The 13,091-nt window shown below is 47.8% G+C and overlaps 1 protein-coding gene across 1 annotated transcript; it reads right to left on the reverse strand.

Moving 5' to 3' along the window:
- Positions 1–21: 21 nt before the first annotated feature.
- Positions 22–11,581, reverse strand: Tp53i3 (tumor protein p53 inducible protein 3). Its single transcript, XM_052745983.1, has 5 exons — positions 8,309–11,581; positions 5,242–5,509; positions 3,300–3,509; positions 1,641–1,837; positions 22–937 (listed from the first exon to the last, which is right to left on the reverse strand). Exons 1-5 carry the CDS (start codon positions 8,444–8,446, stop codon positions 755–757), a joined length of 996 nt encoding a protein of 331 aa, XP_052601943.1. The 5' UTR covers positions 8,447–11,581; the 3' UTR covers positions 22–754.
- Between the last annotated feature and the right edge of the window lie 1,510 nt (positions 11,582–13,091).

Here is a 13,091-nt window from a genome sequence, read left to right on the forward strand (position 1 = left end):
GAGGGGCGGGTCCAGGTCAGGGTTGCGGCTTAGCGTTGAGGACACGAAGGTGGGAGTGGCCCGTTTTAGGTGCTTAGCGCCGTCTACTGGATTCTGAATTGTGAGCTTTACCCAGAACACTGGTCCGGGGCCGGGGTTTCGGGGGTCGCCCGGCACCTGATTATGGCTGCAATTCCTGCTGAGCTAGTCCTGGCCTGGCTCCAGAGAGTAGCGTCTTGCCCTAATCTTTTGTTTAACCGATACCTTATGTTTCTCCAGTCGCCCTATGTGAATCTTGTCTGAGAGTTTCCCCAGGATACAAAGCCTATGCAAAACGTGGTTCAGGAAACCCGGAAAACCGTGGTATCTGATAAATCGAGGAATTTGCACTTGGCATTGTATTTCTGGGGAGCTCCTTTCAGGTTCTTTTGAGCATATGGATATCAACTTGCTAAAGTGTAAATATTGAGAAAAATAAAAATGCCCTGGGCAAAGTCCTTAGAGGCTGCATCCCCCTACAGCCACAAAAGACTAGATTCATCTTAAGGTGCCTCTGAGTTTTGTTTCCACAGATCCGAGTGAACCCACATACCCATGCTGCGACACTTTGTGACACCTGATAGTCCTGACTCCCACCTCACCCTTGTCCACATGCTAGGTGACTGACAGAGAACACACCTCCCTTCATATACACTCTTTTTATTTTCGTTGGAGCAGCTTTACAGGGGTGGACCTGGGAGAAGAACCCACTCCAAGCTTGCTCTGGAGTCTTCCTTCACTGGGGCAGCTCCAAGACGATCTTGCCCACGTTCTTGTTAGCCTCCATGTACTCGTGGGCCGCTCGAATATCGGTCGCCTGGTAGACTCTGTCCAGAACCGGCAGCAGACGTTGGGGGCTGTCCTTGGAGAAGTAGGGCAGAATCTGCTCCGTGAAAGTTTTCACCACTGTCTGTTTGTACTAAGAAAACGAACATCAACTTGAACAGAGGCCTTACCCTGCCATCCCCCATCCTGCTTAGCCTTAATGCTGTCTGAGCATCTGAAACAGCACAACCCCCTTCACTTCTTATATGAGAGAGCATGCTTTCAAATGTGCAACCATTATCTGTATCAGGTTAAGATTGAACACTGCAGTAAATACTAGTGTAACCAACAGACTTACATAGTGTCTATACAAAAGGGATGCCTAATTGAGCCTTATCTTCCCTACTGGGTTCGAAACTGATGAACTAACATTCCCAACCTGGCACCTGCTAGAATGCTACAGAAGACTTTAGGAGCATAAATTTGTTGAAGGTACGACTTATTTACCGACTAGGCTTTCTTAGTACACTGAGAAGAGGTCTACCCTGAAAACAAAGCCTCGGACCTATTTGAAGACTTAATACTATGGCCAATGTTTCGTTCATCCTGATAGAAAGTACGCAGGTGCGTGCGTGCGTGCGTGCGTGTGTGTGTGTGTGTGTGTGTGTGTGTGTGTGTGTAAATATGGGAGATGCCAGAGGCTTCTGTTGGCTCATCTGAATTAGACAGTCTGAACACATCTGTCCACAAGATGGCAGGTTTCCTTATAGGCTCCCTAGGGTCAGCTATGACTGAGTATGTACCAACACAGTTTTCTGGGTGACAGTCACACTTTTTTTTTTTCACTCATTGCTCACCTTATTATCCCTAGATCGCAACAAACTAGTGATCAGACTCCCTCGCTTAAAGAGCAGTTTTGAAAGCAGGGGCCCACTGACGTCCCCTCCTCCTATTAAACCGTAGAGAACCCAGCGACCGTCCAGAGCCAGGCAGTTGATATTCTTCTCCCAATAGGATCCGCCTATGCAGTCTAGAATAAGATCCACTCCAACACCTTTCAAAGGGGGAAAGATGGACAATAATGTTAGATACAACAACTGGTACAAATAAGATTTCATGGTGTATTTGTGGATATGTGGGTAAAAATAAATGTAGGTGTGGTAGCGCATGCATGTAATACCAGCACTTGGAGGTTGAGGCGGGGGGATCTCAAGCTCGAGGCTAGCCTGGGGTACAGAGTGAGACCATGCCTCAAAATAACAAATCAAGGGGTTGGGGATTTAGCTCAGTAGTAGAGCACTTGCCTAGCAAGCGCAAGGCCCTGGGTTCGGTCCTCAGCTCAAGAACAAACAAAAACAAACAAACAAACAAAACCAAAATAACAAATCAATACAAGTGCCAATGCAAGTGCAGTTGGAACTAAAAACATTGGCCATAGAAATATTGTTGTAAAAGGAATTACATAATAGCACTCTATAATAGCATGTGTAATATAGTGAGTGCATCTTTTATGAGTGCCTGTTCCCCACCTCTTCATAGCAGGAGGGAAGCAACTACTCCAAAACCTGGTATCTGACCTCATCTCCCAAATAATACAGTTCCTCTGGCATCCAGGCATGAGTAGGAGTAGAAAAGAGGAAGTCTACACTGGGCTACAGAGCAGACTGATTGTCCACCTCTAAGTTAGAGGGTCTGCGCTGGCTTATCAGAGTCACAGCTTGCTAACTTTGTTCTCAGCTCTCCTTTTCTACCCACAGGATAATAGAAAAAGATGAATGAAAAAAATAAAAAAACCGCAGATTTGAGCTAAGATGTAGCTCAATTGGTAGAGTGTCGGCCTAACGCGCATAAAGCCCTGGGCTTGGCACCCAGAATCACATAAACCCGGCAAGGTGGTGTACGTCGGTAATCCCAGCACTCAGAAGATAGAGATGGGAGAATCAGAAGTTCAAGGTCACTCTCAGCTATAGAGAGTTTGAGTCCAGTCTGGAAACATGAAACCCTGTCTTCAAAAAACTCCAGATTTGGCCTTGGAGTACACACACACACACACACACACACACATCTGCTTACGGGGCTCTCACCCCAGCCCTACTTTGACCATCTCTGGATTAGTCTGTGCTGCAGGCTTCCTGTTAACTCACTACAGAGTGGCTGTTTGGGAAGAATGGGCCCTGGATAAATTCCAGGTCAACTCTGTGGGGTTATGCAGTTTCTAAACATGTTTGAACCATGTCGCCTGCAAGAATGCACATTGTGGGTTAGGGATGTAGCTCTTAGTGATGGAGTTCTTGCCCTGCATGGACATGGACAACACTGAAATAACCTTAGACCCTTGTGCTGGCTGCCAGTCTCTAGTATTCAAACACCAGGTTACACCAGTTTGGCCAGGGCAACGATAGTCCTTCCAGCAAAGTCTAGACTGACCCAGCACACTGGCAACCATGGAGACGAAGATTTCGTTTAATCATTTTTTTTTTTTTTTTGTCTGCTGAGTTGCAGAAGGAGTGACTTACCGTTAGTGACTCTCAATGTCGCTTCAGAAAAATCTTCTCTATAATTGAATCCAGCAGCAGCCCCAAGCTTTTCCGCCATTTGAAGCTTATGCGGGGAGCCGGCTGTAACCAGAGGAATAGCGCCAGCCTTCCGAGTCAGCTGGATGGCAGCTGTGCCCACACCACTTGATCCTGCGTGGATCAGCACTAAGTCTCCAACCTGAACGTGGCCTGTGATGAAAAGTATAGACACCGTGGAACCTGCCAATTCTTCTGTCCAACTAAATAGCCTGTCTACCTCACTTGACTCTTGGACCAGATGCCAAATATCTTGCTTTCTGAAGGGACACATTGACAGTTCTCTATCTCTGTCTCTCTTTCTCCCTCTCTTTTCTTTTTGCCTTTACTGTCTCTGATCAGGTGGAAAACGGGCTAAACAAAACTGTTGGTAGCCACATCCAGTATCTCTATTCAAAATACGAAATAACAACACCCAAATGCATATATCTACATACACACTTTTTAAAGCAAGAATAACCCCCATCCCCATTGTCATCACTTGAAGTCAGGCTTTCTTCAGTCTCAGTCTGGCTTTCGCTGGTCTCACTGATCCAGTGTCTCACATAGACATCAGACTCCTCCAATCCAAATGGAGCTTTCTTTATCATCTTTTTTTTTTTTTTTTTTTTTTTTTTTTTTTTCTCAAAAGGAGAAGTGACTTTTTGGCTTTGCACTGAGTCCAAACAGTCTGGTGCTGTGGGATGTTCTGTACGGCAAACGTGTTGCTCTGATTGGTTAGTAAATAAAACACTGATTGGCCAGTAGTCAGGCAGGAGGAAGTATAGGCGGGACAAGGAGGAGAATAAAGCTGGGAAGTGGAAGGCTGAGGCAGAGAGACACTGCCAGCCGCCATGATGAGAAACAGCATGTCAAGATACCGGTAAGCCATGAGCCACGTGGCAAAGTATAGATTAATGGAAATGGATTAATTTAAGCTGTAAGAACAGTTAGCAAGAAGCCTGCCACAGCCATACAGTTTGTAAACAATATAAGTCTCTGTGTTTACTTGGTTGGGTCTGAGCGGCTGTGGGACTGACAGGTGAGAGAGATTTGTCCTGACTGTGGGTCAGGCAGGAAAACTCTAGCTACAGTCTGGCATTCAAGGTCTTCAATCTGCCCAATGCCATTTTTTTTTTTTTTTTTTTTGAGACAGGGTTTTTTCTCTGTGTAGTTTTGGTGCCTGTCCTGGATCTCATTCTGTAGACCAGGCTGGCCTCGAACTCACAGAGATCCACCTGACTCTGCCTCCCAAGTACTGGGATTAAAGGCGTGCGCCACCATCGTCCGTCATCATCTTTTTACAAATGATAACAACCATCCCTCATCTCTGAGTGGAGCAGCCGCCTTCACCTTGAGCTTTCTTGGCCTGCCTTGATGCATCTACCACAGCTCAAGTCGTTTTGTTCCCAACAGCCGTCTCCAGCCACCCTTGCTCACATCAGGTTTTCCCACCTCAGACCTCAGCTGCTGTTCAAGATAGAGCTATTCCCCAAAAGTCTATGGCTATGTTTTTCTTTTTCTTTCCTTCCTTTCTCTTTCAAAGCTGAGGATCTGGCACAGGCCTCTGAGCATGCTAGGAAAATGCTCTACCACACTGAGATACATCCCTAGTCGGCCTCTTACATTGCACTGGGCCTCATAGAGAAGTCCACGTGACCTGAGGTGCAGATTGCTCCCAGGTCTTGTGTTAAGATGTTCCTAGACCTCCTATCTGCTAACCATGGTTCTCACCCCGCCCCCAATATCAAGCCATTTTAACATGGTTTGATGGCCTGGCAGTGTTAGTGATACAGCAAGGTAGGGTGCTGGGTACTGGGTGTCCCGGAGGACTGCTGGGGTGTGGGGAGGTTGGCTCACTGGGGAGTGAGCCTTGCTGTGTGAAGTGAGCGGCAGGCACCCTCACCTACGAGATGTAAGAGCTGAAAGGCAGTAATCCAGGCCTCTGGGATGGCTGCAGCTTGATTCAGGGTCAGTCCTTCTGGGATAGGCATGAGGAGATCTTCATGAACAGTGACGTACTGAGCTTGGCCTCCCCCAGGCAGCAAAGCCATGGCCAAATCCCCGACCTTCCAGTGTCCCTGGCAGCGAGGCCCCAGCTCAGCCACTTGTCCAGATGCTTCAAGTCCCAAAATGCTACTGGCTCCTGGGGGTGGGGCATACTGGCCCACTCTCTGCAGAAAGAGAGGCACAGTAAGTAGGGAGCATAAGCTGGAATTTGTGTGTCACCATCCCTGGCCCCCCTCCAATGGCTCTTCCTTTTCACAGATGGGAAAAAAATCAGGATGAAGTCTGGTTTTTTGTTTTTTTTTTTAATCTTTTTGTTGTTTGTGGGTTTTTTGTTTGTTTGTTTTCTTTTCTTTTTTCTTTTTTTTTTTCAGACCTGAGGACTGAACCCAGGGCCTTGCGCTTCCTAGGCAAGGGCTCTAACACTGAGCTAAATCCCCGACCCCTTGTTTTGTTTTTTTGAGACAGTGTTTCTCTGTGTAGCCCCAGCTGTCCTAGAATTCACTCTGTAGACCAGGCTGTCCTCAAACTCACAGAGATTAGCCTGCCTCTGCCTCCCAAGTGCTGGGATCAAAGATGTGTGCCACCACTGCCCAGCGGAATCCAGCTTTATAAGAGGAGAGGAGATGGCTTAGTTTGTATAAATAAAAGGCTACAGGTCACAAACATCAGCCATAACTGGTAGAGTCCTCAGCTAGTTGATTTACTCAAGTCCTTTATTGTACAAAAAAGCAAGAGACCAGGGGGTGGGGAAATGGCTTGTCCAAGATTGCAAAGTAAATTATTAGAGAGACTAGGGGCAAAATTATAGATCAATTATAGATATTTATTGAATGACAGACTGTACTTACCCCGGGTCTCAAAGGCTTTAGACCACAGGGACCTAACTGGAGTTTTGCATCAAAAACTATTTCAAACTACAATTGCCTGGCCCTGCCATGTTAATTTAAAAAAGTTTGCCAGTTGATTCGGATGCACATTTCTTTCTGTGTGTGTACATGCACAGATGTGTGTGGCATGCACATGGAATCCACAGGTCAATACTGAGTGCCTTCCTCCATGGCTCTCTACCTTATATTCTGACACAGGGTCTCTCACTGAAACTAGAATTACTTGTTCAACTAGATTGGCTGGCCAGCAAGCCCCAGGGATTCACCTGTCTCTGGGGGATTCTCCTGTCTCTGGGATGACAGGCACACTAAGATTTATTTATTTTTATTTTATGTGAAGTTGTGTTTTGCCTACATGTACATCTGTGGAGGATGCCAGATACCCTGGAACTGGAGTTACAGAGAGCTGTGAGCTGCCGTGTGGGTGCTGGGAATTGAACCCAGGTCCTCTGGAAGAGCAGTCGGTGCTCTTAACCGCTGAGCCTTCTCTCCAGTCCGCACACCTGGTTTTTAATGATTGTGCTGGCAGTCCAAACTCAGGTCTTCATGCATGCTCCGTCAGCAGTTCACCAACGGAGTCACTGTCCCGATCCCTGATGGACATTTCTAATTGATCTCAACTAACTCAGCTGTGAAGGAAGTACTGGGCTGGGGTATGCAGTACTATGCGGTGCTGGAGCTCAAACCCTGAGCTTCGCAAGCTAGGCAGGCACGCTGCTGACTGAGCTACGCCTCACCCTCCCTTCCTTCCTTGTATACATCTGCGTCATTTTGTCTGCTTGTGTGGTGCTGAGGCCCTTGAGCATGGTGGGAAAATATTCTACCACAAAGTTATGGCCCTGGCCCTGCTTGATTTCATCTCTGTAGTTGTTGGTTTAACCGCCCCCCAGCCCTCCCCCGGTCCCCCACCACCAGGTCTTTCTTTGTAGCCCAGGCTGGCCTCAAACTTGAGGCAATCCTCCTGCTTCAACCTCTACAGTGCTGGGATCATCCATTCTTAAAATTGTAGGCTGCCTCGGTGGCGCATGTTTATGATGTCAGCATTCTAGAGACTGAGTTGGGAAGGTCTCAAGTTTGAGACTGTCCTGGGCTACGTGGGGTTAAAACAACTTTTCATTATTATTTTATTTTTAATTTCTTCTTATTATTATCATTAAGATTATTCAAATAATTTTTAAAGTGAAAAATTAAAACAATAAATAAATGAAAGTTGCCTGTCAGCACTCTATCTTATGATCGGACTATAACTTTTTTTTTTTTCTGGGCCAGTGAATTTCTTTGGGTTACTTTCAGGAGTATCGGGGAGAGGTTATTTACATTATAACTTATTAATCAGTCCACATGGGTGCACACAGTTTGCTTCCTTGCCTGTTCTTATGCTACCTGGAATCCAGCCTATTTTCAAGAGTCTGTTAAAAAAAAAAAAAAAGGGAGGGGGTGGCAGGCTAACTGTGCTTCAAATGGGTTCAATCCACGGCCTGTGAGAAAATCCTAACCAAAGTTTAATTAACAAGCACTTTGTTCTAATCTGGGTTCCGTGGGCACAGCAGTTTAGATAAGACATTTATGAAGCCCGGGGCGGGAATCTGAAGGGACGGTGTCTTAACTGTGTTCTAGGTCTTCCTCTGAGACTTTATGTGTAAAATATAAATGGGCTTGTCTGAGGAGTTTATTAGGGGCAGGTGTACCCCGTCCCGCCCCCCCCCCTCCGCCCTCCCGGTGTCAACAAACGGTGCTTCCCTGCTGTTTTCTTGGATGCCAGGGAAGATAATGAGTGTTACATAGTGGATTCTGCTTTGCAGACACCCTTGTTTTTGTTTTGTTGTGGAGCATCACCCAGGGCCTGGAGCGTGGTAGGCAGAGGCTCTCCCAATGAGCTACACCCTCAGCACATCCCCCTCATTTATGGCAACAAAGTGGCTACTTGGCTTTGGGTCGCACAACCCCAGCACAGCTGTTCTAACGGGTGCTGCGGGCAACATCCCAATCCTTGTTTGCTCTGTCTGGTCCCTTCGCTGAAGACAGAGGTCGAGCCCTGGAGCCCACCCTGCACTGACCCTTGGAACCCCTGGGTACCTGGAGTAAGTCAGCCCTGTTCAGGGCGCTGGCTGCCACCTTCAGGAGGACTTCACCCTCTCCTGGGCTCGGCTTGGGCACCTCCTTCAGGTAGAGGTTTTCTGGTCCCCCTGGCTGGTCAAAGTGCACCGCCAGCATGCTGAGAACACCGGGCAGTCAGGCAGAAAAACCCAGGCTCCCGAAGAAAAGAAGGGTAGGACACCCCTGCGCGGCGTCCACTACAGGTGACCGCTGGCTCAGATCCTGGATCCTGTCTCCCAGGACCCTGCAATCCCTACACACTGGCTCTTGGTCCCGGAAGACACGCTTTTAATTGCGGTCCAGGGCTGGAAACACTGAACGGCTGCAACAAATTACCCTGTTTCTGGGTTGGAATCTCCAGTCCTGTCGACAGGCCCCTTCAGGCCATGGGAACAATTTAACTAAGCTGGTTCAGCAGGTACTGCCCGTCTTGGCTCCTTTGGGTGCTGGTGGCCGCACCCTAGAGCCAAGGGACCCGCCCTCAGCTGTCCCTGGAATGAATGCCTGAACTCTGAGCCGTCCAAGGGGTGGGACCTAAAGGAGCCAACCCAATCTCGTCCTTTTCACCCTTTAAAATGCAAAGCGACAGAATGGTGGTTTGGATATTCTTTTCCCCAGCTTAGGGGACATTGGAAGCTGCCCCAGCTCTCATTAGATAAGACAGAACTTCCCTCTTTACAGACGACGTAGGCTCAGCTGCAACCTAAGACCCTGATACGTCCATTTTCCAATCAAGCCAGGCTCCCCTTGGTCTGTTTATGCTACAGCTCTTGAGTTGTGGTGTACATGTATCCACTGGGACTGGCCTCCACAACTCTGTGTTTTGATTGGTTGGGGTTTTCTGTGATGGTCTCTGCCTATTGTAAAGAGACGTTTCCTTGATGAGGGGGCGAGGACCACACTTATCTGTGGGAGTAAGGACAAACGTTTAGAGTGTAGTGAGGGATTTTGCTGATTTAGTTAGGTGGTGCTTGAAAATTCTCCAAGATTCATGATTTCACTAATCCTGGGCAGTTGGCTAGGTTTCCAGTGGCAGAGATGATTAACTTCTGTCGAGTGGGTCTGAAGTCAATTATAGAGCTGTCTGTCGCCACCAAGGTATTTGTGCCACTGTCTCACTGGTAGGGGTTTGATGCCATACTGGTCACTGTTGTGGTGTGGGAGCCCATAGAGGCTTTCTAGTGAGTACTTACTCAGGGTCAGAGAATCTGAGCTTGCTTTACCCAGCAGGGCTGCATGAGGAGATGATTTGGTCACGGGCGTGGTTACCAGGTGTTTGGAAGGGTCTATCTACACTTGGCTGTATGGTGTGCTTTGATCTTGCAAGGGGGAGGTCTTTTGCCTCTCTCCCCTTGGCATATTATAAAAAGTCCTTTTGAATAAAAGACGAGGCTGTTGGGTATTGACCCAGGCCCTCCCTAAGCTATTCTGTGGTTTTTGTCTTTCTTCTCGTCCGCTGGATCTCTCTTTCTATCTGATATTTCCTCATTCCTCTCTCCTTTACCTAAGAACCCTTCAAAAAGTGGGAGCTGGATTCCCATATTGTGGTTCCTGGGTGTCACAGCTGGGTAGGACTGTTGGAAGCTTATAAGACACCTCTTAGTACCATGAATGCTAGTCCTCAGGGATGAGGCATTCAGGTCAGTTCCAGCTCAGGGACCTCTGGGTCCAGTGTCTGAGGTATGTGGTGTGTTCAACAATAGAGCTTTACTTTCTACCTCTGGGATGAAACCAAAGGCAATAACAACAGTCTCGAATGTTTGGGGAATCTTTTGAACAGCCCTGACCAACAACTCGAAAGGGGGCCTCTCATGCCTCCATCAGGATTTCTTGACCTTGACACAATTAACATTTAGGAATAAGTAATTCTTCATTGTGGGAGATTGCCCTCTGCACTATATGTTTAGCATCCCACATACTCAATGGTGTCTATAACAACACTCTTCAGACATTATCGGATGCCCCCGAGGGGCCCTATTGGGGGACCACCAGGTTAGGAGAATATACAGAAGCCACTGCCTATAATTTCAGCTACTCTAGAGGATGACACAGGAGTGTCAGCTCAAGGCCAATCTGGGCAACAAACCCGAGGCCTTGTCATCAGTTTATTATTTTCATTTCAATATTTATTTGGGTATTTTGTTATTATTTTTTGAGACAGAGTTTCTGTGTGTAGCCCCGGCTGTCCTTCAACTTGATCTGTAGTCCAGGCTGGCCTCGAACTCACAGAGATCCTCCAGCCTCCCAAGTGCTGGGATTAAAGGCGTGGGGCACCACCAACCTGCCTATTTATTCTTTAAGAATTTCGACATGCTGTTGTGAGTGACTACCCTCCAGCCCCACCAATAGCCATCTTGGGGAATTCAGCTCTACCTCCTTGCAGAAGGATCTCTTCTGGGCTTCTGACTGTTTACACATAGAGAGAGGGGTGTGTGTGTGTGTGTGTGTGTGTGTGTGTGTGTGTGTGTGTGTGTGTATGTGTGTGTATGCGCGCACCACAATCCCTTCACCTGATGAACATGGCCTTGGGGAGGGAGTAGACCATACAGGCTGGGTGAGGTGGGGGTGGGGGGATAGGGCTGAGGGGCTCCATCTATTCCTCTGTGGGGAAACCTTCATCCCTTCCAGATAAGGGCTTAATGAGTGTGGTGTGGTGTGGGGAGGAACGCTCATGTCCTTGTAAGTAACCCCTCACCTATGCTCTAAGGAACCCCAACACACTCACTGGCTCCCCAAGTGAACTTTGGCAGAATAGTTCCTCTGTTCGTTGTTGGGGACTTAGGAGAAGGGGTGGACATTGATTACTTCTCTCCTTGGGAAGGAGATTTAGCAACACATGAATACAAGGTATTTTGTTAACAGGACCTTGTCTCAAAAAACAAAAAAAGTGCCAGTCTGGGTGTTCTGCTGTAGGCCAGCAAACCGAATGCCTCCATGGGAAGTCTTTCCTGGGCTCCTACAGTGGGTATATCTTGCTACCAGATTGTCAGATTCTGGTGGCCTTCAGCAAGGAACCTTCCCCAAGGTGAGCGAGAAACGATGTTGTACTTAGTAAGATCTCGACTCAGTAGCACTTCAGGTTGTGAACGTTGTCAGGACCAAAATAGAATTGCATGTGTCTGCCCTAGCAAACGATTAGAAAATCAAGCCAGAAGGTGAGGAATGTTCTTATGCATGACTGTCTGACAGTAACGACCATGGAAGGCTGAAAGGGTAGATGCTTGTACAAAGCATGCCTCATGCAAAAGACACTTCTTCTTCTTCTTCTTCTTCTTCTTCTTCTTCTTCTTCTTCTTCTTCTCCTTCTTCTCCTTCTCCTCCTCCTCCTCCTCCTCCTCCTCCTCCTCCTCCTCCTCCTCCTCCTTCTTCTTCTTTGATTTTTCAAGACAGAGTTTCTCTGTGTAGCTTTGGCACCTTTCCTGGAACTCACTCTGTAGCCCAGGCTGGCCTCGAACTCACAGAGATCTGCCTGCCTCTGCCTCCCGAGTGCTGGGATTAAAGGTATGTGCCCAAAGACACTTCTTTGGTGGTGTGGTAGCATGTACTTTTGACTCCAGTTACTCAGAATGCTGAGGCAGGAGAATCATGAACTGGGGGTCAGCCTGGACAACACAGCAAGCCTCCATCTGTAGGGGAAAAGAAGCATTTCTTCAGGGCATCTGCTCAGGAACTACCTGTTCAACCTCTGAGTGACGCCACTGTTATTAACCACTTTAACCAAGGATTATTGTTTCAAAATGTTGGATTCTGTGATGAACACATGTGCTCATATCCCCACCCCATCCCGTGTGTGTGTGTGTGTGTGTGTGTGTGTGTGTGTGTGTGTGTGTGTGTATGTGTATGTGTGTGTGTGTTTGGGTTGATAACTTATGAATCATACCACACATGAATAGAATGGGTTTTTTTTTTCTTTTCTTTTTTTTTTTTTTTTTGGTTTTTCGAGACAGGGTTTCTCTGTGTAGCTTTGCGCCTTTCCTGGAACTCGCTTTGGAGACCAGGCTGGCCTCGAACTCACAGAGATCCGCCTGGCTCTGCCTCCCGAGTGCTGGGATTAAAGGCGTGCGCCACCACCGCCCGGCCTAGAATGGGTCTTTTAACCTCAATTAACCTAACCTAGATAATCCCTTATGGATGTGTTCAAAGATTTGTTTCCATGGTGACCTAAATCCCATAAAGTTGAAGTCTAGATTAATCATCGTATTTTAACCACAGGGCCTTACCTTACAACCTGTCAGCGCAGCCCTCTTACTACGGTGCTATGCATGCTTAGGGGGGGTGGGCTGGTGGGCCCATGTCATCCTCTTCGGTGTGCATGTGCTGCTCATTCTTCATTTTCAGAATCTAATGTTACATGAATTGGGCTCTTGAGGGGCGTCATGCGCCCTTGAACTCTAGCAGGGTTGGGGGAGGCTGTGATGACCATTTTCTCCCTGTTTTCTCCGTAGTTCTTGTGCTCAACCAACCTCTCCGCGCTGGTTCAGTTCTGGACAGGAGCATTAGAGCTCTCTTCCGGGAAGATAAATCATGTCTGGAGGAAGGAGTGGCCATCTTGGATCCCGCTCTGTGATTGGCCACCGCGGTTGGTAGGAAGGCAGTACAGTCATTGCGGGGTGGGGGGTGGGGGGGATGGACAGAGGCAGTCTTCAAAACTATGGATATGAGAGGGGAGAGAACCCGAGCCAAGGAGACAGGTCATAGTGCCTGATAGGACTATGCTCACTTGTGCCTTGGGCAAGCAGTACCTAACGTCTTGCCCACCTTG

Source organism: Peromyscus californicus, unplaced genomic scaffold (assembly GCF_007827085.1).
Source record: "Peromyscus californicus insignis strain IS unplaced genomic scaffold, ASM782708v3 Scaffold_1__1_contigs__length_55948999, whole genome shotgun sequence".
Lineage (NCBI taxonomy): Eukaryota > Metazoa > Chordata > Mammalia > Rodentia > Cricetidae > Peromyscus > Peromyscus californicus.

What these genes read in the sequence shown, in the direction of transcription:
- Tp53i3 (XM_052745983.1), bottom strand. Translation starts at nt 8,446, where the DNA reads ATGCTGGCGGTGCACTTTGACCAGCCAGGGGGACCAGAAAACCTCTAC. An exon ending in GACATTGAGAGTCACTAACG is followed by an intron (nt 1,838 to 3,299) that starts GTAAGTCACTCC and finishes CCCCTTTGAAAG; the next exon opens with GTGTTGGAGTGGATCTTATT. An exon ending in TGCGATCTAGGGATAATAAG is followed by an intron (nt 938 to 1,640) that starts GTGAGCAATGAG and finishes TCGTTTTCTTAG; the next exon opens with TACAAACAGACAGTGGTGAA.